Genomic DNA, 27,623 nt, shown 5'->3' on the forward strand with positions numbered 1-27,623 from the left:
GGTTTAGAAAATAGTTCCTCATAAAAAAAAATACTACACAATTCTGATATGCTTTTTTCAAATCTTTATTTGACGATTACAAATAGGTTGACCTCTGCAGTGTTTAAATAACCCATTGGTTTGAAGTTACGTGTTATATGTATTACTAAATGTCTAAGTGATATAATGTCACTTGTATAACTGCAACACGAGACATTGCCAAGGCATGAGGGCTGCTAGCTGCAAAACTTCGTGGTCGACCTATGTTGATATGTTATAGGGTACTTGTCAGTTGAGAGCAACCCCTAAAATTAGTAGTCACATAACCCTCTCGATATATTTTTTTTTTTTTTTCACAGAATATATTCTGACATAGAAATTGTATTGGACTGCATGGAATAATTAATGGTGGTGTGTAACCTTCAGGCTGGACCTAGAGGTGGTCCTGTTCCTCTACAGCCTAACATCACTGAGATGCTGATTGACTATCTGTGTTCTTCTGCAGGCCACTGCCGGGCGTTGCACCATACTGTCGTTTACCTGAAACAACGAAATAAAATAAAATGTTTAAAGTGTGTAATTAAAGCCCTGAACACACATGGCGATTGTGAATCTGCCGTCAACATATTCAACAGCGTGCCTCTGTACCAGCTAGATTCCAAACGAAGTCATCGTAATATTGTCAGTGTGGGCGTGAGTAGCCATGACTCACCGTAGGATGAGTTATATAGATATAAAACCGGACCCTCTGTAAACCGGAATTCCCCCAAACCGGAAAAAAAATTCAGTCCTTTTTTTAAAAATCAGTACAGAAATTAACCTCTCTAAACTGGATACCTCTTAGAAACCAGACATTTTACTTGGTCTGTAGGGTGTCCGGTTTAGAGGGGTTTCACTGTATATATAGTCCCAAATATATATATATATATATATATATATATATATATATATATATATATATATATATATATATATAAATGTCTGATTTGGACTACAATATGTGGTTCTACATCCGTCTGTAGGAGGACTGCCACTTTCGTAGCGTACCAGAAACATAATGTCTAGTTTACACACTTTCAGGAAACGTTTTAATGCATTCACGGATGTGCATGGAGTAATATTTCAAGCAAGTATTTTACAGAAAAATTTGTACGTAAAATACTGAATTTGTTTGGAGGATAAAATACTTTTAGTAATGTACCAGCGATCGATTAAAATCGAACATTCATCGATTTGCGTCTACCGATGTGATGATCCATTATAAAATTTCGATTTTGTTGGAAAATGTTAACTGTAATTGTTCCAGAAGTTTAAATGATGGAATTGGTGTAAATATGTTGGTATTTGTTTTTATGTGTCATAAAGAAAAAAATATTTAAAAAAGTTGTTAAAAGTAAAATTAGCGATTTGTAAGATCTATTGCAGTGAACATACATCAGGTGCACGATCCTTATAATTCAACGTATACTTAGGTTCGCATAACTTCCGATAGTGTAATCCAAATCGGTGGATATAAGATAATTGTAACCAATGATCGATGATAAAATTCCAACCGGGTCCTAAAACAATGGGTTTATATATATATATATATATATATATATATATATATATATATATGCATATATGTATATATATATATATGTATATATATATATATATATACAGTCGATCTTGTATATAACAACCACTCAAGGGACCAAAAGAAAGTGGCCGTTATGGACAGGTGGCCTTTATATAGAGGTTCCAAAATATTCAATCGAGACCCTAACATATTTCACTATAAAATCTCATTATTAACTGTTGTAACAGTTTGATTTCCTTTGTTAATTCCAATACCCCGATACTTTCTAGCACTTAAACGATCTTTCTCCGACTTCCTGATAACTTCTACTCTACAATTTTTCGGTGGCATTTTGTTTGACAGTTGGTTCATAAATAAATAACACAAAACTGAAATTTACATTTGTTTAATTTGGATTTATTACTCAGGTGACATGTTTAACTCATTATTAGTTTTATGTTCCCGCTAATCCAATGGTATGGTACTTGCATTGGGGTTACGTCGCGACCTGCAAACAAAATAATTTTGGTAAACAAAGGTCGCGATTTACCCAAGCATACCATGATACAGGCCTAACTAAATTCATTAATGTTTGCCGCTTGGTGCAAACTGCTTATGAACAACAAACATGATGATTGACGGTGGGGACTACTCAGGCACCTTGGTTATAATTGCCTTTGATAATACCGCAACAATCAGATACCGTAATACATTCTGCTTTCATAGGCTACAGCCAATGGGAAATCGCCTTGTTATTGAGTAACGATTCGAGCTGAACTATCGAATGCAAATTATGCAACCACCGAAACTGAACAGCTGTTGACATTTACCAAATTAACAAAAGGATTAAAATAATGCTTAGTATTAGTAAACGTATATTTGTTTACGACAATAACATCGTATGATAACATCACAATAAGTTGTGTTTTTTTGTCGAGTCAATCAAATAGCCAAACATTCCGGTCACGTGACACCACAATGGCGGCATTGCAGAAAACAATGGGATTTACTGGGAACTAAATCGCTGTAGTCATTTGTGTGGGGATGAATTTGATTTATTTTTTAAAATAATATTTTGGCCGCTAAAGCAGGTTCTGAGCTTAGTTTTGCTGACAAATAGTGGCCGCTGGCCGCTTTGGACAGGTGGCCGTTCTATAGAGGTCAAATAAAGAAAGAAACGTGTTGGGGGGACTTCAGGGTGGCCGTTACGGGCAGGTGGCCGTAATATAGAGGTGGCCGTTAGACCAAGTTCGACTGTATATGTATATATATATATATATATATATATATATATATATATATATATATATATATATATTATTGCCATCTCTCTTGATAACAACATTACCTCTATCTCTTATGCATCTGTTTTCAGGTCGTTCTTTCTTGAGAAGCAGTTCCGTATCTTCATCTGTTGTGCTTGCTGACATTTCCAAGGTGGTTTTTGTTCCATTCACACGCGACGACTCCAAACCCGTGAAGCTGACGAACGAAGCGATGTGCAGGAAGGTGGACAGCCTGTGGTAGAACATACCCAGGAACTGGATGACCAACAACACGCCGACGACAAGCATGAAGACAACGGCGATCAGGTCGAACTTCTGACTGTGGGCCCGTCCGGAGACACAGGGAAGGCTGAAGGAAAGATTGTTCGAGGACTTGGACGCGATCTGGAGAGTCGAGATGAGGATCACGAACAGGCTGTTGATGATGAAGAAGAACAGACAAGCGCTGTTCCTCAGCTGAAGTAGTTTGTCCGCCATTTTCTTTGCTTCCTCGGCGTCTTTCGCGATAGGGTTTAAGTATTTCTCGATTATCTCGGACCAGAATTTGACCTCGTGTTCTGGTAGTTCTCCTGGTTGTTGTCCCTCTTCAATTGACTTAAGTGTTGTCTTTACTAAAATGAAAGAAAAAGAAAGGAATGATTTATCGATGGAAATGCAGCACATAATTTAAGAACAAATGTGTAGCAACTGCCTACTATTTAAATAATCTTTTTAAAAAATATTTTCTTGCTACTATTATATTTTGCAATATCTCCAGAATTGTATAACAACCAACCCAACAACCGGTTGTATAATTAACTGGGCAGTGAATAATTAATAACTGGACAGTGAACAATAACTCGATGGACAGTGAATAATAACTCAGTGGACAGACAGCAATAACTCAATGGACAGTATACATCTTAGTATTCTTTAGAGGCTGGGTCACACACAACAATTAACCAACATCATAAACCAACAAAATATATGATAGAGTTTACCTTGAACCATACACACTTAAAACCAAAAAATATACGTTTAATTTATCCAGAATGCTAGTTCATTAGGTCTTCAGCAGGAAAGGCGAGTGATCACTCGTCATAACTCACCTCCACACTCGCCTGAACATTGAACCAGCTAAACAGTCATCAGTGAACAAGCACATTGCCCTGACGTATGCAACTGGACAGCGTGCTTGAACATTTAAATGAATATAAAAGGAAAATAAATGAGAATGCAAGAAAGAAAGAAACACTAACCTTCGTGATGGTCACCTGTGTCACACGACGGAGGCTGAGAAACTCGGTCGGTCGTTTCAGCCTGTGTCCCGAGAAGACACTGAGACTCTGACACAGTTGCATCAGTAGGCGCACCCTCCATCTCATCCAGTCTTTCCATGATGACCTTGAACCTGCTGTCATCGTCCTTGACCATCGCCTCCAGAGTGTCCATGATCACCTTGAACTTACTGTCATAATCCTGGGCACTGGCGTCCGATAAACAGACACACTTAACAGCACAGCGCAGCCAGGACGATGATGGGGACGACGACGACCTACTCCTTCCAACAGAACCATCGTCGTCTGGTCGTCTAGCAAGTCTCTTCCACCATGTTTGAAATCTATTACGACTCACTTTACCCTCCAGCTCGGTAGGTGACGCTGCCGGACTGTTCTCACGCGTGCCCCACGACACCACGTGCATATTTCCCAGGGCGTAGATCATGAGCAGCATGGATACAGAAGGGATGAACAGAAAGTAAAATATCCCGTGAAAAACGCAGGTGAACTCCTGCGGGTGTAAAATGGCCGAGACGAGGAATATGACGATCAACACTGTCAGGACGATGGTGGACACAGAGCAGTAGCCGAATTCCGCTGCCTGGTAGATCAGCCCCACCAGAATCAGCATCATTACTAGGCTATATAATGTGGTAAGGACTTTGGCGTAAAATAACTGAAAATGAAGGGGGAAGAGGAACAATTTGAAGTAATGTTTGTAGATCAGCCCCACCAGAATCAAGAAGAACAATTTGAAGTGATGCTTGTACATCAGCCCCACCAGAATCAGCATCATTACTAAGCTGTATATTGTGGTGTGAACTTTTGCATACAATAACTGAAAAAGAAGGGGTAAGAGGAGCAATATAAAAATCAAAGGGGCAACTACACCAACTTCTCTCTCATAACCACTAACAGCTGACTACTAACCCACTGTCCTGGACAGACAGGTCATCCAGTCCAGAACGCTGATGTGTGTGTCCAGGACAGCGTGTTTGAACCTAATTTGATATAAGCACACAAATAAATATAAATAAATGAATGAATGACGCAGCACATTTGTATTTACGATTGTATGGTGTTGGACATATCGACCACACAGATAATGAAAGAGGGAGCAGGCTACCGCCAGTCCACGGTCTACTCTTTTTGATTAGCAGCAAGGGATATTTTATATGCACCATCCCACAGACAGGGCAGTACATTGCATGGCCTTTGTTACTTCAGATGTAGGGCACGGCTTGGAACAAGATATGGCCCAATGGGCTCACCGAGGGGAATCGATCTAAGATAGATCGCTCATCAGGCGAGTGCTTTCCCACTGGGCTACGACCCGTCCCTTGCTCAGTATAAAAATGTTAGAAGTAAGGTCATTCATCAAAGGCCTCCGTTGTGTCGTGGTTAAGCCATCGGATATAAAGTTGGTAGGTACTGGGTTCGCAGCCCAGTACCTGCTCCCACCCAGAGCGAGTTGTAATGCCTTAATGGGTAGGTGTAAGATCACTACACTCTTCTCTCTCACTAACAACTAAACCACTGTCCTGGACAGAGCCCAGGTGGATGTCCACGACAGCGTGCTTGAACCTTGATTGGATATAAGCACGAAAATAAGTTGAAATGAATGAATGAATGAATGAATGAATGGTCGTTGCTTTAGATTTTCATTTTTGAAATAAGAATGCTGCGTAACCATAAACGTATTCAATGTCGCTGATAATTGCATCCATAGATGCTGATGTCAATGCATGCCTTTTGTTTTAAGTCAATTTTTGTTAATTTAAATAATTATTATTGTACATGCATTGTGATGAATATCCATAGGTGCAACTATAAACCAAATTTCAGTATGAGAAATGGAGCTAAAGACGAAATCTTAACATTGAGATAAACGTACGAGTTTTTACTTCACAAAGGCGAGGGAAATAAGACTCACTTTTCACAAGACACTCTTGGTAAAACAAACTGGTTAAAGTAAATCTGACGTCCTCAAACATGGCACCATTTTCCTATTTTCTGGGAATACAGTTGCCTCCCTGTCCCCTCTAATAAGTAAGGCCACAGCCACGTACCTGCGTATCGGTGTGTGCAAACAGCACGATGAGCACGAACACAACGATGGGGATGATGTTGATGATGAGGGAGGCGTACACGGGGAAGTTGGGGATCGCCAGGTCAATGGCGTCCATCACGAGCAGGAAGACGGTGCCGGGGGTGATGATGGAGGACGCCATCAGCAGGATCTGGTACATGATGTACACACACGAGATGTTGTTGTTCACCCGCGTCACCTTCTTCCAATTCTGAGGATGAAACATAGTGGTGCTGGTGGTCGTGGTGGCAATAGTGTTTGTGATACTAATAGAATCAGGTACGATGATAGTATAGTACAGCATGTGCATACAGGAAATGATTACTCTCGTCTTTTTCTAGTCCCGACGATGGAAAATAATGTACTACTTATGTTACTTTGTGTGTGTGTGTGTGTGTGTGTGTGTGTGTGTGTGTGTGTGTGTGTGTGGTGTATACAGTAGGATACTCTCTCCCCCAAAAACACTTAGAATGTACGAAAACTAATAATCTAAAACATAAAATCTAAGTAAAGTTTGATTTCAGTTATCTAAAACGGCTATAATAGTCAAAAATATGCCTTAGTGTTTAAAAGCTAGAGTATGTCCCTTTAATTGTAACGTACTTGCAGAAGATCCAGTGTGTTCGCTATTGTTGATGGAATCCACCGCTTCCGCTGATTGAAGAACTCATTAAACCCTTCCGGGGCAAAGGTGAACGAGTCTGAGGCTGCGCAGTACTCCACTCGGTGACCGTTCTGAAGCAGAAGATTACACAGCCACCTGTCCTCACCTGCGGCATATAATTAACACAGCGGTGTAGTGATGAAGTTACCGGACGAAAGGCTGATAGCTACTGGGTTCGCACCCAGGTACCGGCTCCCACCCAGAGCGAATTTAACGACCAATTGTGTAGGTGTTAGGCCACTACACCCTAGTATCTCTCATGAACCACTAACAACTAACCACTAGCAATGTCCTGGACAGACACTTCAGATAGCTCAGTTGTGTGCCCAGGATAGCGTGTTTGAACCTTAATTGGATAAATGAATGAAAGCATGAATGAATTAACGGGAAGGAAAAGGCGGGACTAGTACCTTAGCTCCAAAATCCCCCATCCTCTATTCGCTTCCCTTGAACAGTTCCCTGTTGGAAGCATGCCACAAATTACTCACATCCCCAATATTAGTTTAACTACAACTCAACACATTTTTTAACTAAAGCTATTTTGATAACTGGGTGAAGAGGGGGAGAGTGGGCAGAGAGAAACAGAGATAGAGATAGGAAATTCTTTACCACAACATACCTGCAAAAAAAAAAAAAAAAAAAAAAAACCCACAAAAAACCCCCAACAAAGCTATAGCTACTCGGGGCAACGCACCTTGTTCACATTGAATGTAATCACGGGACTCCGTGGGAAGGGTGCTGTATTTTCCTATGACGTCACAATGCATCAAAGCTGATCCCCGGAACAGGCTGAAACATCCGGGGCTGCAAAGGACACAGCCAAGCACGTGCTCCGTTGCTTTCTGCAACCACTGGCTGATGGCGTATTCAAACTTCTGGTACCATACTATAGGACCTAAATAAAACAACACAAAGTAAGTAGACAGGTAACCAGGAATATCAGTCCTCGAAAAATTGCGCGATCGATCATCACGCACGTCAGTCATGTAAATGTTTTTGGGTAAACAAAACTTTTACATTTTACATAAGACATCATTTACAAGAACATAATGGGTTACACACAAGAGAAATTTTTTTTTTTATTTGAATTTAGATGTGTGTAAAGTGTAAACCATTAATGGGTTACACGAAATTTCCATTTTCAGAGACCATAGCGAGTATTAAAGGGACATTCCTGGGTTTGCTGCAATTTTAAAGATGTTATCGACGAACAGAGACTTTTTGACGACTGTAATTACATATCAAATATATTTTTCAACATAAAATATTGGTGGCTGTATAGTAAACGTGCTTCTGATCGTTTTAATATTTGTACTAGGTTAAATTTCATTTTATTTCCTAAAAATATTTTTTTTGTCGTACTTACGAAATTATTTGAAGACAAAATCTGGTTTTAGCTCCTTACAAATATTAAGACTACCAGAAACACATTGAATATACAGACACTGATATTCTAAACAAGAAAATATATTTAATTTGTAAGTTTAATCGTAGAAATATTTTATTAGTCGGAAACATCTTACAATGCAGCAAACTCAGGAACGTCCCTTTAACGACTCAGAGGGGAGGTATAAGACCACTGTATAGACTTCTCTCTCATTAACCATCAACAGCTAATCATTAACAAAATGTCCTGGAAAGATGACACTCATAGAAATAGCTCTATCTGAATGCCACGAACCGATATACAATCTGGGGGCGAAACGTAGCCCAGTGGTAAATCGCTCGCTTGATGCGCGGTCGGTTTGGGATCGATCCCTGTCAGTGGGCCAATTGGGCTATTTCTCGCTCCAGCCAGCGCACCACGACTGGTACATCAAATTCCGTGGTATGGGCTATCATGTCTATTGGATGGTACATATAAAAATCCCTTGCTGCTAATCGACAAGAGTAGCCCATGAGGTTTCCTGTCTCTATATTTGTGTGGTCCTTAACCATATGTCTGACGCCATATAACCGTAAATAAAATATGTTGAGTGCGTCGTTAAATAAAACATTTTCTTCCTTCCTTCGATTTACAATCTGCGCAGTTAAACATAAAATAATTTTATCCGCCCAAACAGTGTTCCTATCAATATTAAAATAGGTTTACCCGAGCCAAAAGGGCGTATCCGCCCACACGTTGTTTCTGTCAATCAATATATAAATATTTAAATAGTTTTACCCGAACCAATAGGATGTATCCGCCCACACGCTGCTCCAACATTTGGGTCCCGCCTCATCCTATCCATCAACATGCGCAGAGCATCGGCCTGGAAGTCGACGTCTCCGTCGAGCGCCAGTATGAACGTGTTATTGGCGATATTCATCCGCTGCTCTACAGGAACGTGCGCCAGTCTGTGCCCCAGGAAGTAGTGCATGTACATAACCTAAATATAGAATTTACAAAACAAAGGGGCCGTATCAAAGTTTAAAATCCCAGTCTCGGTGACATGGTGGCTAAATCGTCGGCTAGTAAAACAGGTTAAATTTAGGTGGCGGATCAAGGATTTTGTGTTGGGGAGAGGACATACAATTGTAAAAAAAGAAAGAAAGAAAGAAATATTTTATTTAACGAAGCACTCAACACATTTTATCTACGGTTATATGGCGTCGGACATATGGTTAAGGACCACACTGATATTGAGAGAGGAAACCCGCTGTCGCCACTTCATGGGCTACTCTTTTTGATTAGCAGCAAGGGATCTTTTATATGCACCATCCCACAGACAGGGTAGTTGGCATTTGATATACCAGTCGTGGTGCACTGGCTGGAACGAAAATGGGCAAGTTTGAGTTTTCCAAACGTAAACGAGCCAAGCTCTCAAAGAGAGCGAGGTCTGTAACGGGTTCTGAGACATGATCATAGTCGTATCTCTGCACCAGACAGACATAAAAGGATGTTTTGACAAAGTTGTGAAAGACACATTTAGTGCTGTACATTGTTGATAATGTTTTATTTTACTCAAGAAAATGGCAGGGGGAAGGATGTGTGGCGCACGAGACACCTGTAACCCCTCTCTGGATCTGCCAGTGAAGTTTGCTTGGTTTAACGATACCACTAGAGTACATTGATTAATTAATCATCGGCTATTGGATATCACACACATATCTTCAGAGTGAGATGTGGTCTTCATATTAATCCGATATCATTTTCCATTAGCAGCAAGGGATTTTTTACATTCACTTTCCCACATACAGTACAACACATGCCACGGTCTTTGATATACCTGTCATGGAGCTGAATACTGGTAGGTACTGGGTTCGCTCCATGGGTAAAGTAAGGCAACTACACCAACTTTGATTATCTTTCATTAACCAACAATATAAAAACAACAACTAGCGACTGTCCTGGGCAAATTACCAAGATAGCTGAGGTGTGTGCCCACGAGAGCGTACTTCAACTTCCATTGAGTATAAGCGAGAAAACAAATTGAAATGAAATGAATGTTGCCTAACGGCCAAACTTACTGTTTTAATTTTTGTTTTGAAATCTAAATACAAAAAGCATTATAACCAAACCAACATGCTCAGAAAACAGAAGCAAACCCCCCCCCAAAAAAAAAAAAAAAAAAAAAAAAAACAAAACAACAACAACAAAACAACAACAACAAACAAACAAAAAACAAACTAAAAAACACCCAAACAAACAAACAAACACAAATACAAAAAAAAAGTACAAAAAAACAAATACATAAAAAAACCACACAATAAAACAAAAAAAAAAAAAAAAAAAACAAAACAACAACAACAACAACAGCACTCTGATTGTGAAATCTTTACAGGGTGCTCTACAAGTTACGTATGTGACGTCATAGCAGTAACTTACATGTTTACCGCCCGATGGCAAACGTGCTGCTGATTTGGTAGACATGTTTACCCAAAATTCTTCGAACGGTCACTGTGGCGGCAAAACACAACTTGTATCCAAATAGTGATAGTGAGCTGGGTACGTTTCAGTTAGATGTCTAACTAAAGATAGCTGTTATTCAACAGACAAAAATAATGAAATGTAGAATTCTCATTCTTAAATATACGTATTCATAAAACCAGGTTTAAAAGAAATTTAATTATTTCTTTCAACTAAAATCCAATATACTGCTCTTTCATTTCCACAGTTAACTTGTACGCCATAACTAAGAATCGGTTTTAAAGGGACATACCCTAGTTTTAACCCGTAAAATTAACACTAACTTTAATTAATCTACAAACCTGTAACACATTTGAATAAAGTTACAAGTGAGTGAAACATGAGTCTGTGACTTTGAAATGGTGAAATACCCTCTAAAAATAGACTAAAACTCTACTCCATAACTGTTACTTCTCAGACGCACATGCATTTTTAAAAATATGACAAATGCATTTTGTGATATTAAAAACACCAGGATGACCAACAACACTTCGAATGTACGGAAAGTGATATTCTAAACAATAAAATCTATGTAAAGTATGATTTAAGTTATCAAAAACGGTTATAATGGTCAAAAATATGCGTTAGTGTTTAAAAACTAGGGTATGCCCCTTTAAAAGTGTTAACATTCGGTGTCACTATAAGCACCACCACCTGTTAGATATCGCTTGGTGATAAATCTAACGGTGTTGTAGCATATATACGTATATCTCATAGAGAAAAATAGCATTGAATACGTTAACATACCTGGCTCCATCGCTTTCCTTTTCGTATTTTCAGTCTGTTTTTCAGGTGTACAGTCAGCGTGTTACCAAACAGCAGTGTCCACTCCAACCTACTCCCATAGGGAGTGGCAGTCTTCTTAGGGTTACAGAGGTTCGCCCTTATTTTCAGTTTTGCCCTACAGTAAGGTAAGTCAAAATTAATATTTCAGTAACAGTTACATTAGTCATGTTCTAACTACATTAAGTCTGCGTAACAGTTAACTAAAACAATATTTTTTTCTGTATGAAGTAATAAGAATGCATGAGTCATTCTCCCGAAATTTGTCATATTGCGTTACCCACCCCTAAAATTGATAAAAGTGGAGAAAAAACCCCTGATATAAATGTCACTTAGATATTAGTAATTAAATATTAAATAAAAAGTCACAGAGAAATGATTACAGGACAAAGACACTTGAAATTATGTTTGTCTATGTATATATTTAATTATTCCTTTATTTGGACCGATCCAAGAGTGCTTACTTTGCGTCGCCGTTGAGGATCCAACAGAGTCGTTTGACGTATTTGTTGACTCTGAAGTCGACGTCGCCCCCGTTGTCGTATTCATACGCGTCATCAAAATATATGTGAGCTGAAAACGTGTACTGATATTTAGATTTAGGGTAAAAATTAAAGTTTGTTTCGTTTAACGACACCACTAGAACACACTGATTTATTAATCATCGGCTATTGGATGCCAGACATATGGTCATTTTGACACAGTCACAGAGATGAAACCCGCTACATTGTTTTCCATTAGTAGCAAGGGATCTTTTATATGCACCATCCCACAGACAGGATAGCACATACCACGGTCTTTTAATATACCAGTCGTGGTGCACTGGCTAGAGCGAGACATAACCCGATAGGCCCACCGACAGGGATCGATCCTAGACCGACAGCGCATCAAGCGGGTGCTGTACCACTGGGCTACGTCCCGTCCTATTAGATCTAGGGAAAACACCAACACACGGTGAAAGAAAGAAATGTTTTATTTAACGACACACTCAACACATTTTATTTACGGTTATATGGCGTCAGACATATGGTTAAGGACCACACAGATTTTGAGAGGAAACCCGCTGTCGCCACTACATGGGCTACTCTTTTCGATTAGCAGCAAGGGATCTTTTATTTGCGCTTCCCACAGGCAGGATAGCACAAACCATGGCCTTTGTTGAACCAGTTATGGATCACTGGTCGGTGCAAGTGGTTTACACCTACCCACTGAGCCTTGCGGAGCACTCAGTCAGGGTTTGGAGTCTGTATCTGGATTAAAAATCCCATGCCTCGACTGGGATCCGAACCCAGTACCTACCAGCATGTAGACCGATGGCCTACCACGACGCCACCGAGGCCGGTAATACAAGGTGAACTCACAACATTATCAGTAAGTTGAGTGAAGTTGGTCGGAAAACCGTTAGCCAAATTGAAGTTCCAGTTAGGGCAAAAACCAAAAAAGGCTCTAAAACAAAATGGATTTGTTTGATTTTCGAATTAGCTTTTTATAATCTATTACTTATATAATAATGTTAATAATTTCATGGCTCGAAATAGCAGTTTGTGAAAGGCGAAAAACAGTAATTTTTTGACCTAGCAGATAAAATAGAACTTCACATGCAAAAACAACTCCAACAATCGCACGTCATTTTTCTAGGTACGATTATTTATTTGCTTTGCTATTTAGCTCGTGATTCTGTTTGCACATATTAGTTATAACTCTCATACTTGGGTTATGTAATAACTGACTTAGTTTGAAACCGGTGGTTTACAATAGTAACATTTTTAATGTATTTAACACGAAATTCAATTAATTGTGGGCAAACAAGCATACTTTTTCTTAAAGAATTTACATATGTGAAATTATAGCATAGAAAAATCTCAATCCATACGCATTACTGCTAACCAATGGAAGCGAAATCTGTTAAAGTTAATATATATATATATAAATATAATATATATATATATATATATATATATATATATATATATATATATAAGAATTGTTTCTCTCATTTTTTAGGAATTTATCGATGTATAAAAGTCACAAATGGTATAAAATCGCGTAGCGTAGCGAAGCGATTTTATACTACATTTGTGACTTTTATACATCGATAAATTCCTAAAAAATGAGAAACAATTCTTATAATTACAAACAGTACAAGAAGTGTACCTTAAAACACTCAAAAATAATTTCTTTCGTTCTTACCGTCAGCCATGTTCTGTAAATAAGCGTAGGAATACATGTATACATACTATTGGATATTTTGGGGGTTTTTTTTAAAAGAATAAAAACAAATAAAAAATATATTGTGATTTTTTTTTTATAACATGAATATCTCATCCAGTTTCCCTTATTTTTTTAATCGAAAAAACTGTGTCATTGCGCTTCTCGCCCATCGAGCTAAAAATAGTTCCAATCGATCTTGGTCTTCCGTGATGACGTATTTTTATGAGGTTTATGGAAGGATAACGCTTGGTTTTTTAGTGACGTCAGGCAATCAGAATACAGTAAATCGTATAAATTCGGAAAGTTTGTAATTATATATATATATATATACTATATATATATATATATATTGTATATATATATGTATATATATATGTATATATATATATATTTATATTTATATTTCAAGTTAAATTTCACTATGTAAAGTGACACGGGTAAACAGTCACATGCTTTGTTGCAAGCTTACGGCAATTAAGCGTAACTTCCGAGAATTAACGGGTTCTGAAAATATTTAGGCATACAGTACACTCCATGAAAGTTCGCATACCAAAACACTATGCGTATATTATCAATATTGAATCTTAAAACTACTAAAAATATTTATTATGGTGCTTCAACCAGAAATACAACTTTTGAAGGTTATTTTTAAAAAATTGCAAATTCCGTTTCAGTTACTAAATTCCGCGATTCCGTCCGTTTTTTCGTGATCGCGGAAAATCATCCCCTCTATCTATATATATATATATATATATATATATATATATATATATATATATATATATATATTGACATAGACATACACATACAGTGTGTTGATATCTATGTATGAAACAGTCAACCTAGGCATACATACAATATATAGATATTCACACACACACACACACACACACACACACACACACACACACACACACACAACAATAAAAGTAAACAAGATTTTACCTTCGAACATATAACACTCATTACTCTCCTGTATGGCATTTTGATCTTCGTCAATTCTGAAACAAAAATCAACACGCTAAAGGAACTAACTCATTCATTTAACGTTTCTTGCTGTAGAATATCCGAGAATCTAAGCACCCGAAGAGCATTTTATTTTAAACGTGCGATATTAATTCACCAAAAAGGGTTTACTTTTCCATCCTTTTTCCATATAACTCTGAATCCAATACAGGGCCGTTGCAATTGGGTATCTAATTTGGCAATTTCTTAAACACTCGTTGGTGAGAATATCGTTCGTTATTCATAATAACACATACTAATAACACACATACGATTGTTGTCGATTTACTGATATGTGACTGGCTGCTCCTAGGTGATGACCCGGTCACTGCAGCCATACTATCCAATGAAATAGGCGAAATAGACGTTGAAAGCTTTCTGACGTAGAAATTACTCTGAAACTAATTAACTGGTGTTGCTATAAATATATTTTACTTCAATAGATGTTTACATTTGGTTAAACCTACCTGAGTAACGATCTGATTAACTGCGCCATTTCCTGTTCAGATTCGTGCCACATTGTCGCGCAGACGTAAATCATTGCCGTCTCCTTCGTTTCCTCCCGGTTGTTATCCTGAAAAAAAGAATGTTTGAACTGAAGCATATTTTATTGGTATTGAAAAACGTACGGATTAGACACACGATTTCTGACGTACACCGCACTGTCCATACACAAACATTCGTGTATCAATACAATTACACGCCTGCACACTACGTGTGACACACACACACACACACACAGAGAGAGAGAGAGAGAGAGAGAGAGAGAGAGAGAGAGAGAGAGAGAGAGAGAGAGAGAGAGAGAGAGAGAGAGAGAGAGAGAGAGAGAGAGAGACAGACAGACAGACAGACAGAGACAGAGAGACAGACATACAGACAGAGAGAGAGACAGAGACAGAGAGACAGAGTTAAAGAGAGACAAACACTGAGTACTGATTTTGTATACGTCATATACCAGAAACGTTGATTATTATTCTTAAATGAAGCTACAAAACGTTAGAGTATCATACATTCTGATGCTTAGGTGCACATGGAAGAAAAGCACACGAAAGAAACATATTTACTTCTGTGTTCTAGCTATTCGTTCATCTTGCGGTATCCAAATATGTCCAGCTACGTAAAACAGAGTGATGTACGTCACTATGGCAAGTGGAATCCAGAAGTCAATGGTGTATCCTCTCAAAGCGGCGGACATGTCTGAGATGGGTTCCACCCAAGAGGTGACGCACTGAAGGAACAATAAATTCGTGTTGCTGGTCGAGTAGGAGAGAAGAAGGAACAGAAACGTGGTAGGTGTTGCCAGGAGGAGAGGCAAGGAGAAGCAGACGATCTGTGCTCGAACCTGGCAGCACGCCTGCGCAATCTTGTAGCAGACGGCACTGGAGAGGATGTTGACGGCGGCTATGATCAAAGGAAAGCTGTCGTGGCAGGACGATTCTGTGGGTGGACTGATGTTAGTCAGGACTATGTTGCCCAATAGTGAGCACTCAGATGCGTTTGAGCGCATGAAGTAAAACGTCTGGATGCAATTCTTATTGCCATATGCGAACATCACCGAAGGCATTATGAAGGTGAGGATTGTTTTCCACAGTGATGTCAATAGGTCTATTTTCACTTTCTGTTCTTTGATATCTTTCTTTATTTTACCTAAGAAGCCGTCATTTCTGACAAAATTCTGCCACCAGGTAATGGAAATGAAAATGAGACTCACCGGAAGTACCACCGACAAAGTCACAGACTTGATTTTAAGAGTCACTTTTGTTGTCCATAGAATTAATGCTAAGAGCTGGGCGGGTGCAGAAGTTGCGTGTAATGTAATTTTAATAATTCTAACCGCTAGACGAGCGGCAGCCCAAGCTATTGCTAATGCTATTTTAATGTTTTTAACAATTGGATGAGTCCCACTGACCGAACTGTACGATGAAAAATAATTATTTTGCGCCTTGTCTGTGTCATTTAACGTAGACGTGTCCATCAACTTCAGAAAGCTGGGAATCACCGCAATGTTGGTTGTCAGTAGACATCCTACGAGAGGATCCAGACATGGTATGACAAAGAACACCAGCATGCAGAGGCTAATGGAATGGACAGTTTCGACGACTAAGGCCTGAAAAGAGACAGAACAAGACTATTCGTTTACTGACACCTCGTCTTATTTTAAAGTACATCTATTCACGGCCGTACCTAGCCTAAAGTAAGTCGGATGACAGTAGAACAATAACTAGTGCACACTCATGAATCACTGTCAAAACAGTGATGATTATTAGGTTTTAGCGAAATATGAGCATGTCCCGCCCCACCGATGACACCCGTCATTAGTGCAGCCACCACAGCTGTCACGTCCGTCAGTTCATCTAAATCTGTGAAAAAATGCACAAAGGTTTCACCAAAGAGATGCAAAATTATGCACAAGTTCAAAATACAGAATAGCATCGGCCATGATTTCGGTCAGTCGTGCATCGTATTGAGTAGATACAGACTCCGAATGTCTTCCATAAAAGTTTTGAATGTCCCCAGGAGTCAAGGTTTTATAATTTTCTTTTCAACTTCTTTTCGACCTTATATCCAATTAAAGTTCAAGCAGACTGTGCTGGGCACACACCTCAGCTATCTGGGCTGTCTGTCCAGGACAGTGGTTTAGTTGTTAGTGGTTAGTGAGAAAGAAGAAGGTGTAGTGGTCTTACACCTACCCACTAAAACTCGCTCTGGGTAGGAGCCGGTACCTACCAGCCTTATGTCCGATGGCTTCACCACAACACCACTGAGGCCCGTGGCTTTATCTAATGCCGCTGCGCTATCGGCCATTTATTCACTGAAATAGTGTCAGAGGTTTCACTACTGCAAATAATCAGATGAAGTGATGTATGGGCTTCATCATTTCGTCACAAAAGGCGATAAAATGTGCTTGCAATTCCGATTACGTCGCTAAACTTTCAAAGCAAGCTTACCACAAAAAGAGGCACGCAACACAGATTGTCTTCATTGTCCTTAGGCACGACATTTGCTTCTGCCAGCTGAACGTCAGATTTCGATTTCCTCTCGGTAATCAGTTGCCACAATCTCAAAATAAACGTGAAGATGTACGGAGTACATATGCATATCATTAACCCCCACACCCACTTCACGTCCGTGGCTCCAGACGGCTTGATTCTGAAGACTGCGTCACTTCCGCGCGCACCAGGGTTTGTGACGTCGAAGTCTCTGTTTTGAGGATTGATGTAATACGTCATCATGAGGAAGGTGAGTTTTGAAATAACCGCCGTGCACAGAACGATTCCAAAGAAAACTGTGCAGGTGAGAATTTTTATTATGGTGTTAACGGTCTTCCATACTTCTAACTCTGCTGACCTAGAGACCTCCTCGTCTTCATTCGGCTTGAACATGTCCCATGCGTAAGGTTCATATCTAAAATGAGTAGAAAAAAAGAGGTATTAATACTCAGTTAGTATGTAGAAAGGAACTAAACAAATCAATGTAGTGAGTTCTTTAAAACAAACACAATGTGTGTGTCATAGTGCATTTCGCCGCAAAACCCCAAGAACGGTTAACGGGAATACAATACATGCGTGGCCGTCATAATAACATTTATCTTACAGCGAGTTGCTTCAAAACGCATCCAAAAAAACAAAAAACAAAAAAACAAGAAATTTTGATCAAAAGATATTGAAATATAGTTTACATCTAAAACGCAGTCGCCGCGCTTGTACAATGAACTTGCAAGTCAAAGGTACCAAAAAAGTTTCGATAATATTAATTTCAGTGGACGGTTTGGTTTTGACATCTACGTCATCACCATGGAGTATCGTATTAAAGGTTGTTTTTAAAATCACTATACCTCTCATGGTCTTGTTTATCATGTTCCTCTTTCACGTGCGTCTCGTTACTGGCTTCGTTCACATAGTCGTCACTTTCAGCTTGTGACAAGGACATCGTTGTGTTTGGATTCAAGTCAGTGACCGTATCTACAAGATGTAAGAAAGGTTTCTTCAAATTCGCATATCCTAGTTTAGTTAATCTACTGAAACAACGTAAATTGACAGGTAAATTGATCGACAATATACTTCTTTCAAACATTTTCATAGGTTTCCAGACGTGGATTTAGATAGGGGTCCAAGCCTCCACTCCTTTATTTCTGGTCAAGAAGGCCTAATTAGTTTGCCTTTGTATTACCAAGCCAAGGTATATCGTACTTGTTTCAATCCACTAACTATTCTGACGACAACAAATTCAATCCCATAAAATTGATTATTATATATCAACACATTGAAATGCACAGATCAAAGTGACGTCAAACCAACAAAATAACATAATTAGTATCATTTTAAATTTAGTAGGGCTATTATGATATTACAATATGTTCAAATTGGATGGAAAAACAGGTTCTGCTATAGTATTACTAAACAAAATATAAGCTATACAGTACTCTTGATTGAGCTAGAATATGGTAAGGTTTAAGTTCATTGCACTGGCGATATTATGCACACACATTTGCCGCTGTGTTCAGAGGGTTCCCTCCCAAAAGTCAGACATCCCATAACACAGACATGCCATTTGATAGGCAAAACTCTTTATTGGGTTATGTAATGTATTCTGTACACCCCTGCCTGCTTTAGTGGTACTGCTCCAATCTGTCCAACAGGCTACCTCCAGCAGTGGGTCAGCAGTGTTACGATTCCGATACCGAACCTGAAATTTCAATACCGCCCAGCTCTATAACATTGACTGTAAATTCAGTTGAAAAATAATAAGACTTCAACATATAACGCATTCCGTTTTAAATGGCATTTAGCGGTGTTAAGTCAACGATAACCTATCTCGAAAATGAAATCAGAGTATGTTTATCTCCTAATTGAACTGGGATGGTACTATGTATGTATATATATATATATATATATATATATATATATATATATATATATATATATATATATATTATATATATATATATATATATATATATACCTTATATGGCAAAAACAAATATTCAACCGCTTCTAAAAACAATTCCATTTTTTTCCGGGTCAACCCCTTCAACGAGACTTATTTGGATAAAGTTGCAATCGAGTTAAACAAGTGTATGTGACGTTGAAGGTAATACTAAATCAAATAACACTCGGCTGGGTCAAAGTTCGAGGCACACCTAACTTTTGACAGAGCAGTTAATACCCAAGTCCTGCCATTGGGGATAAATGTGACCAATTGTTTGGGTTTTTGTTTTGTTTTTTAAACGATGGACAGCTTTCAGTGTAAAGTTGCTATTGAAATGGGTTTTTTTTGTTTGATGTCTATAAATGCATATGTCAGTCACCGTAGTACGTTTGTTTGTAACTTGCAAAGTTCTGAAAGTATGTGATCTGAAAAATATCACATACTTTGATTGCATTGGATATGCTAGCTAATATATACTATATATATATATATATACATACATATATACATATACACATATACACATACATACACATACATACACATACATACATACATACATATATATATGAAGAGTTTCATCGCAAAACGCGATAAACGCCATATTAAAAACCATTGTGCCAACATCACTCAGACACTGTTCACACGTAGACAAACACAAGTTCAAATTCAGTTTTCAGTAAAACGCGATACGATTATCTAAGGATATATTGCAGATTGCAGAGAAACTGGCGTAGTGTTTATGGTGGTTTGGAATAAAACGCTTTTAGGATTGGGTGTGTATAGTGGCGTTTATCGCGCGCGCGCGCGCGCGCGCGTGTGTGTGTGTTAAAAGGTATTTTATGAACAAAAAACGTTTAGAAAATATTTTTAAATTTTCTAAATAGAATTAATTACAGTAACATACCCTGTGGATGACCCACCGTGTGGTAGATATCCTTTGTCATCAAGCAAGTACCACGTCTGATTCTGCATAAATACCTGCACATCGAATTAAACGCAGATTAACTGACATACGTTAATTGAATGTTTAACGTCTGATAACTGCATTATCTCTAAAACCAATATGTGTCCACTATCTCCACGTCGAAATTACCAGCTGTGACAAAATGCTATTAAGTTTGCAAACTTAAAGGGATTGTCCTGAGTGTGCTGCCGTGGAACTATGTTTACGATTAACAGATCCGTTTTGATGACTAAACTTACATATTAAATCTCTTTTCTTGTTTAGAGTATCAATATCTCTGTGAGCAAAGTGTTGGTTGTTGTCATAATGTTTGGGTAGCTCAAACCAGATTTTACCTTCCAATAATTTGTATGTTTTACAAACAACCCATAATAGCCAATCATAACTATATATTTGTATTTCATTGTGTTGCTGTGACTTGAAATACATGCCCTCTATAACATTGACTATGTTTGGACATCATGTTTATTCCATTGTAATTTATGTTTTTGATAATACAACGTCTGGTTAACAATGACTCCACATTATTTTCGTTTATTTACTACTTTCTATTTATTGCCAAAATTTGCTATACTATAGTACCATAGTATAATAACTAACTGAACCAAGCGTGAGGTGAATAAATGTTACAAGTTCAAGATTCGCCTGTGTGACCTAGTTTTACGTAACGTCATCAATTTCTTCATAGCTAGTGTGGCGTTACCTATTAAGGAAGGAAGGGAATAGCTTATTTAACGACGCACTCAACACATTTTATTTACGGTTATATGGAGTCCGACATATGGTTAAGGACCACACATATACTGAGAGAGGAAACCCGCTGTCGCCACGTCATGGGCTACTCTTTTCTATTAGCAGCATGGGATCTTTTTTATGCACCATCCCGCAGACAGGATAGCACACACCACGGCCTTTGATGTACCAGTCGTGGTGCACTGGCTGGGGCGAGAAATAGTCGAATAGGCCCACTGACGGGGATCGATCCCAAACCGACAGCGCATCAAGTGAGCGCTTTACCACTGGCCCCTTACCTATTAAATGCATTTTAAATACGCTTTTACAGTGCGAATTAGCATGTTCTAGTACTGCAGTAGTTTGCAGTTCAAAAGTACTTACTCTAATTATGGCTCAGAGCAGACAATCAACAAATATGTCAAACGTGGACATCGTAGGTTATTCCCTCAGACCCTTCTTTATCTCGATGCTGAAGGGACCGGACCAACAAGCTTGAGATATCGATAACTCGAGATAAACATACTGGTTGCTGATTAAAATTATCTCAAACATAAATTTAAGTTTTTAAACTTAACAACACTAAACAGTATAGTCGTTTTTGTATTTTAAAATAACCTTTTTTTGTGTGTTAATTTCTTCATTCTGACATAGTTACCAAGTATACCAAATTGTGCCCACATACAAGCGAACAATTATACAATTAACCATTTCTCGACGCTTGTATAATGTGCTAATAGCCTGCCATGCTTAATATTATGTTAACTGATTTCGAATTGGAACAAACAAACTAAAATAAACCTTGGAAGCCATCGATACTAGTAATAAAAATATTAGTGTTTAATGCAACAGTGCGTTTTATTAAGTGGCGGAATTTAGGGTTGAAGGAAATGACATATAAAATTGATACCCTAAATGTAAGTAAAAGAGAAGTCATTTTACACGTAATTATTTTATATACTTCGAGAAAAAACCAGTAAAGTGCACCCAGGGACACCAAAATATGCTCGAGATAAGCCTCGTACTCGAAATTAGCATGCTCGAGATAACAGTGTTTAGTTTCGTAACATTACGTACGAAAATTGCCGGGACCGACACTGGACCTCAAGATATGTCGAGAGCTACGTGTTTTTGTAAACTGTACACACAACTTTAATTCCAGTCCGCCATTACTAGATATTCAAATGACGTAAGAATATGTGATGCGGTGTCTTTTTCAATGGAAATGATGTCAAACTCAAATGAAAAGTTGTTTTGTTTAACGACACCAATAGAGCACATTGATTTATTAATAATCGGCTATTGGATGTCAAATGTGATAATTTGACATATAGTATTAGAAAGGAAACCCGCTACATTGTTCCAATGGAATGGAATGGAAAAATGTTTAACGTCCACGTTCAGAGCAAGCTGTTGTAGCGCACGCCTATCCTGGGCACAGGTGCCGGCCTCGGACGGCTCCTCCGTCCAGGACATTGTTCCATTAGTACCAAGGGATCTTTTATATGTACCATCCCACAGACAGGATATCACATACCAAGGCCTTTGATATACCAGTTGTGGTGCACTGGCTGGAACGAGAAATAGTTCAATGGGCCCATTGACAGGGATCGATCTTAGACCGTCCGCATATCAAGCGAGCGCTTTACCACTGGGCTGCCAGTCCCAATCAAACTGGAATGACGTCATTTTGGATGTCTTTACATCAAAATAAACTATTTCTTAACTTCTGTTTTTTTTCTGAACACTGAACAGCTTTCAGTGTAAGGTTGCTATTGAAATGTTATTATTGATAGTAGTATCAGGGCCTGCCGGGCGCCATGACCTACTTTCCGTGACCTTGCCCTTGATGACGTCACGGCCTTGTCACGTGACCTCGTCCTACTGACCCTGACCTACTTAGACTGACCTTGACCGTGATGACGTCACGGACTACTGTGCCGTGTGCACCGTCCTCCTGACCCGGCCCTGACCTACTTATACTGACCTTGACCTTGATGACGTCACGGTCTTGTCACGTGACTTCGTCCTACTGACCCGGCCCTGACCTACTTAGACTGGCCTACTGTGTCGTGTGCAACGTCCTACTGACCCGACCCTGACCTACTTAGACCGGCCCCAACCTACTTAGTCTAATCCTGACCTATTTAGCCCGACCCCGATCCGTCGTACTTAGCAACGCCCGTGCTATCCTGTCTGTGGGAAGTGTAGGATCCCTTGCTACTAATGGGAAAGTGCAGGGGGTTTCCTCTCTAAAACTGTCAGAAGTATGTTTCACATCCAATAGCCAATGATTCATAAATCGAGGTGCTCTAGTGGTGTCGTTAAACAAAACGTACCACGTCTAAGGACTCTGCCCGACGCGAGGTAGTGTGTTTAATTTTAGCGCGCTGAATGATGAATGGTTATCACTGTTTACATCCGGGAAGCGGTGGTATCTTGTGTTGTCAGTCTCTAAATAAAATACTCTTCGGAACTAGAAGTTACATTCTTAAAGACGTGAAATAAGAAATTATTTAAATAGGTGTAAAACAGAATTTTCGTTCTACGCTATCTGATAACGCATTCACAAGATTATTATTAACTGACCTATTTCGTCACTTCATTCCGCGCTTCGCCGCTTGCACATATAATGGTTTAAATGACAGGTTTTGTTAACATGCGTTTAGTAGTCAGGTGCGAACGACTTCGCGTATCTCATGTGGGGAAATTATATTTTTTCTATTATTTTTAAAACAAAATAATAATTTATAGTTTGTTTTTATTTTACTTATTTACTTATTTATTTATTTGTTTATTTATTTATTATGTTACTATTTTTTTCAAGCAGCCTCTAATAACCCTGTGGGGACGGGACGTAACTCAGTGTTCCCTTGATGTGGGCCGGTCTGGGATATATCCAGCCAATGCTCCACAACTGGACAACGGTATGTACTATCCTGTCTGTGGGATGGTGTAGGATCCCTTGCTGCTAATAAAAAAAGAGTAGCCCATGAAGTGGCGACAGCGGGTTTCCTCAATCAATATCTGTGTGGTCCTTAACCATATGTCCGTATAACCATAAATAAAATATGTTGAGTAAATAAAACATTTCCTTCCTCGTAAAATAAAGATTAATTGAATACAAATATTTATTTTTATTTTAGTCATAGGGAAAGAAAGACATATTTGTCTTGAAGAAAGGAATGTTTGTTAAGAAGAAAGGCATATGCGTTAAGGAGAAGAAAGGAATATTTGTTAAGGAGAAGAAAGGAATGTGTGTGTGTGTGTGTGTGTGTGTGTGTGTGTGTGTGTGTGTGTGTGTGTGTGGTGTGTGTGTGTGTGTGTGTGTGTGTGAAAGAGAGTGAAAGATCCCCAGCCCATTGCTTTGAAGAAAGAACGCGTGACTGCAACTGAACGCTCCAACCTAACCTATGATCCTTTAGCTGCATTTTAAACACAAGTATTTCCCTAGAGTACAAGCCTTTTTACAGGCTTTTTAATTACCAAATGGGTAAATACAGTGGTCGATCTAGGATCGATCCCCGTCGGTGGCCCATTAAGCTATAGCCAACTAGTGTATTATGTCTGGTATATCAAAGATCGTGGTATGTTCTGTCTTGTACACACAGCTCTTGCTATTATAAAGTAGCAGTAGAAATATCCAATCACAAATCTAGTCATAGAGTAAAAAAACACAAAAAACAAACGCAATGTTTTGGTTTTTCATTTATTTCTAAATTACAAATCACTGACATATATAAAATGGACACACACTGGGTTACATCGAGAGGCCTTAAGGGCGACATGTGAATAATATGAGTGTTCATTTCTCTTCATCATCGTCCTCCTCATCAGTATCATCATCGTCGGTATCGTCGTCGTCTTGTTCATCCAAATATTCGCCGATCCATGAACGATACTGATTTAATTTAAAACGAATCTGTGGTCTCACATCTTTGTCTGGATTCGCAAACTGTAAAATTTTCTGGTGTTGGGACCTTTGTCAAAGTAATGCATATAGGTCAGAAAGCGAGAGTACGTGTCTTTAAATAACTTCCATTGCAATGTCTTCATGTTTCTTTCAATGGCATCTTGGGACATGTTTTTTTCTTCGTAGCGTTTCCTCTTGCTTTCGATATAGTCATGATTGATGTCGAATTCACGTTCCACCATGAGACGAATGCCTTCGTTTTCCAGGTCGGGCGACGGCTCTTCTTCTTTTTCATTTCCCTCTTCGCACGTTTTAAATCGCAGATGTCGCTGCAAGTCGCTTCCGTCTTTAAAGACCAGACCACACGTATCGCAAGACTGCATTCTCTTGACTTTTTTCAGATAGGGTTCCACCTCATCTTCTTCTTCGTCGTCACTTTCGTAGGCGGTATGCCTGGTAGTTTTCTTTTGAATGCGTTTCTTTGCATGATTTGCATGTAGAGCTCTTTCTTCGTCGGTGGCTGCAACTCTTCTGAGACATTCGCCGTTACGTTCGTGCTTTTATACCATTCGGACGGCCCCGTCTGTAAACCATTAGGCCGAAGACGCCAATGTTCGGGCGTGGTCGGTTTCAAGTCCACCAAGAGATATCCGTAGGGCCTGTGGGTAGCTTCCTCAAACCGCTGCATGAAATGACGAGTATTTCCAGGATACATCTGCTGTGCCAAGGTTAGGACTTGCTGCTTGTCGATGGGGTTGTTAAACAGTGCCAGGTAATGACAGTTTCTTCTCTGTGTCGGGTCCTTGCTGTGATACAAGTTCTGGTTGATGGCAATCACAGAGAGGTTTCTGTGGTGACTTCCTTCCGTGAACAGGTCGGTGATGCGAGGGTCTTTTCCAGCTGTAGACATCAGGTCGTCCAACACGATGAGATTTCTGACTCTCGAATCCAAATAACGATCCTTTTCTAAATTCTCGGGTATACCTTGAACAAATTTCACTCGAGCAACCATTTTGATCATATCATAGAGGGGTTGCCATCGTTTGTAGAGCCAAATGATGCGTTGAGGAGGCGGGTGGATTTTACCATCCCTTAGCAGTTTGTACAACAAAAATGTCTTTCCACACGACGTGGGTCCCGACACGATCATGGTGAACGGATGTAACAATCTTAGGGGCTGCTGCTGCTGCTGCTGCTGCTGCTGTTGCTGCTGCTGCTGCTGCTGTGGTGGTGGTGGTGGTGGTGGCTGCTGCTGCTGCTGCTGCTGCTGATGCTGCTGCTGCTGCTGCTGCTGCTGCTGCTGCTGCTGCTGCTGCTGCTGCTGCTGCTGTTGCTGCTGCTGCTGCTGCTGTTGCTGCTGCTGCTGCTGCTGCTGCTGCTGCTGCTGCTGGGAAGGCTTATTGTCAAATTCCAAGAGTCCATGTTTATTTCGTACGTGCCGAGTTAGGTCGTGGGTCCAAACATATTTTTTTTCGCAAATGTGACACTGATTCATGTTGTTGACTGTTGAAGTGTTCGACGTGAACTGGCGATGTTGAAACTGCCATGCCCCCTTTTATAGCCTTCTCAGAAATGCTTGTGCCGTTTTTGCCCAGTCTGCTCTTGTCGTTTCTGTTCCACGCCACTCTGTTCTCGTTTCCGTTTCAGATCGGCCTTGGCTTGTTCCACTACTTGCTGCGTTGGGGAGACCATGACAACATTGGGTGCCGGGGGTTTGTTCTGTTCTTCTTTTTCTTTTTTCCATGTGGGGTCGTAGAGTTCTAGACATCGATCCACACTGTACATGATCTGACTTTGCTCACCACGTTGAATTTCGAAGTGAGGTTGAAGTTTGCCTTGTGCCTGCAGTTTGTAGAAACGGGTCCATTTGTCTACGTCGGGAACGTACAGCTTGTACTGGTCTGACATGTTGCTCCTCTGAAGGTTCTATCTCAAATGATGATGGTTTTTGACAGACATCCTATTTATAGAGATCCTGCATATCTCCAGCTATCCGTGACCACTGACCATACGGTTTTTGCTTTCATCTGATCCAGGTGACTGTCGTCCAAAATGAAGGCTAACAAAGGGGTGTTTTGTTTCAATATACGTTTTCTAGGCAGGTGATACGAGCATTTTCATCATGTTCAGATATTCATTGTTAGACTGTAAAAATCGACGTTTCTGTCCTGCTCCGACGTGAATACGTCCGTCCAGCAACCCTTGAACGATCTCCACCAAGGCCAACATTTGCTCTTCATTCATATCATTCAGTAATCCCAGAGTCATATGGTAATCGTGAATATTCGTCATCAGTTTTAAATAATTGTAATGTTTTAGAACGTATTCAGCCATGTTTCAAAACCAAAAAGGCTGC

General features: G+C 39.4%; 1 protein-coding gene across 1 annotated transcript; it reads right to left on the minus strand.

Annotated features, from left to right (window-relative positions):
* Window positions 1-445: 445 nt before the first annotated feature.
* LOC121367219 (chitin synthase chs-1-like) lies at window positions 446-27,601 on the minus strand. Its single transcript, XM_041491329.1, has 17 exons — window positions 27,377-27,601; window positions 21,782-21,886; window positions 20,579-20,636; window positions 18,562-18,688; window positions 17,675-18,131; window positions 15,844-16,833; window positions 15,194-15,300; window positions 14,667-14,722; window positions 11,975-12,083; window positions 11,475-11,628; window positions 9,003-9,207; window positions 7,533-7,733; window positions 6,778-6,944; window positions 6,155-6,385; window positions 4,065-4,923; window positions 2,889-3,437; window positions 446-519 (listed from the first exon to the last, which is right to left on the minus strand). The coding sequence occupies exons 1-17, from the start codon at window positions 27,599-27,601 to the stop codon at window positions 446-448; spliced, it is 4,674 nt and encodes a 1,557-aa protein (XP_041347263.1).
* Window positions 27,602-27,623: the final 22 nt, after the last annotated feature.

This window comes from Gigantopelta aegis, unplaced genomic scaffold, assembly GCF_016097555.1.
Source record: "Gigantopelta aegis isolate Gae_Host unplaced genomic scaffold, Gae_host_genome scaffold1924, whole genome shotgun sequence".
NCBI classification, from domain to species: domain Eukaryota; kingdom Metazoa; phylum Mollusca; class Gastropoda; order Neomphalida; family Peltospiridae; genus Gigantopelta; species Gigantopelta aegis.

What these genes read in the sequence shown, in the direction of transcription:
- LOC121367219 (XM_041491329.1), bottom strand. Translation starts at nt 27,601, where the DNA reads ATGGCTGAATACGTTCTAAAACATTACAATTATTTAAAACTGATGACG. An exon ending in GATAAACAAGACCATGAGAG is followed by an intron (nt 18,132 to 18,561) that starts GTATAGTGATTT and finishes TACTCATTTTAG; the next exon opens with ATATGAACCTTACGCATGGG. An exon ending in CGTACATCACTCTGTTTTAC is followed by an intron (nt 15,301 to 15,843) that starts GTAGCTGGACAT and finishes TCTTTTTTTCAG; the next exon opens with GATAACAACCGGGAGGAAAC.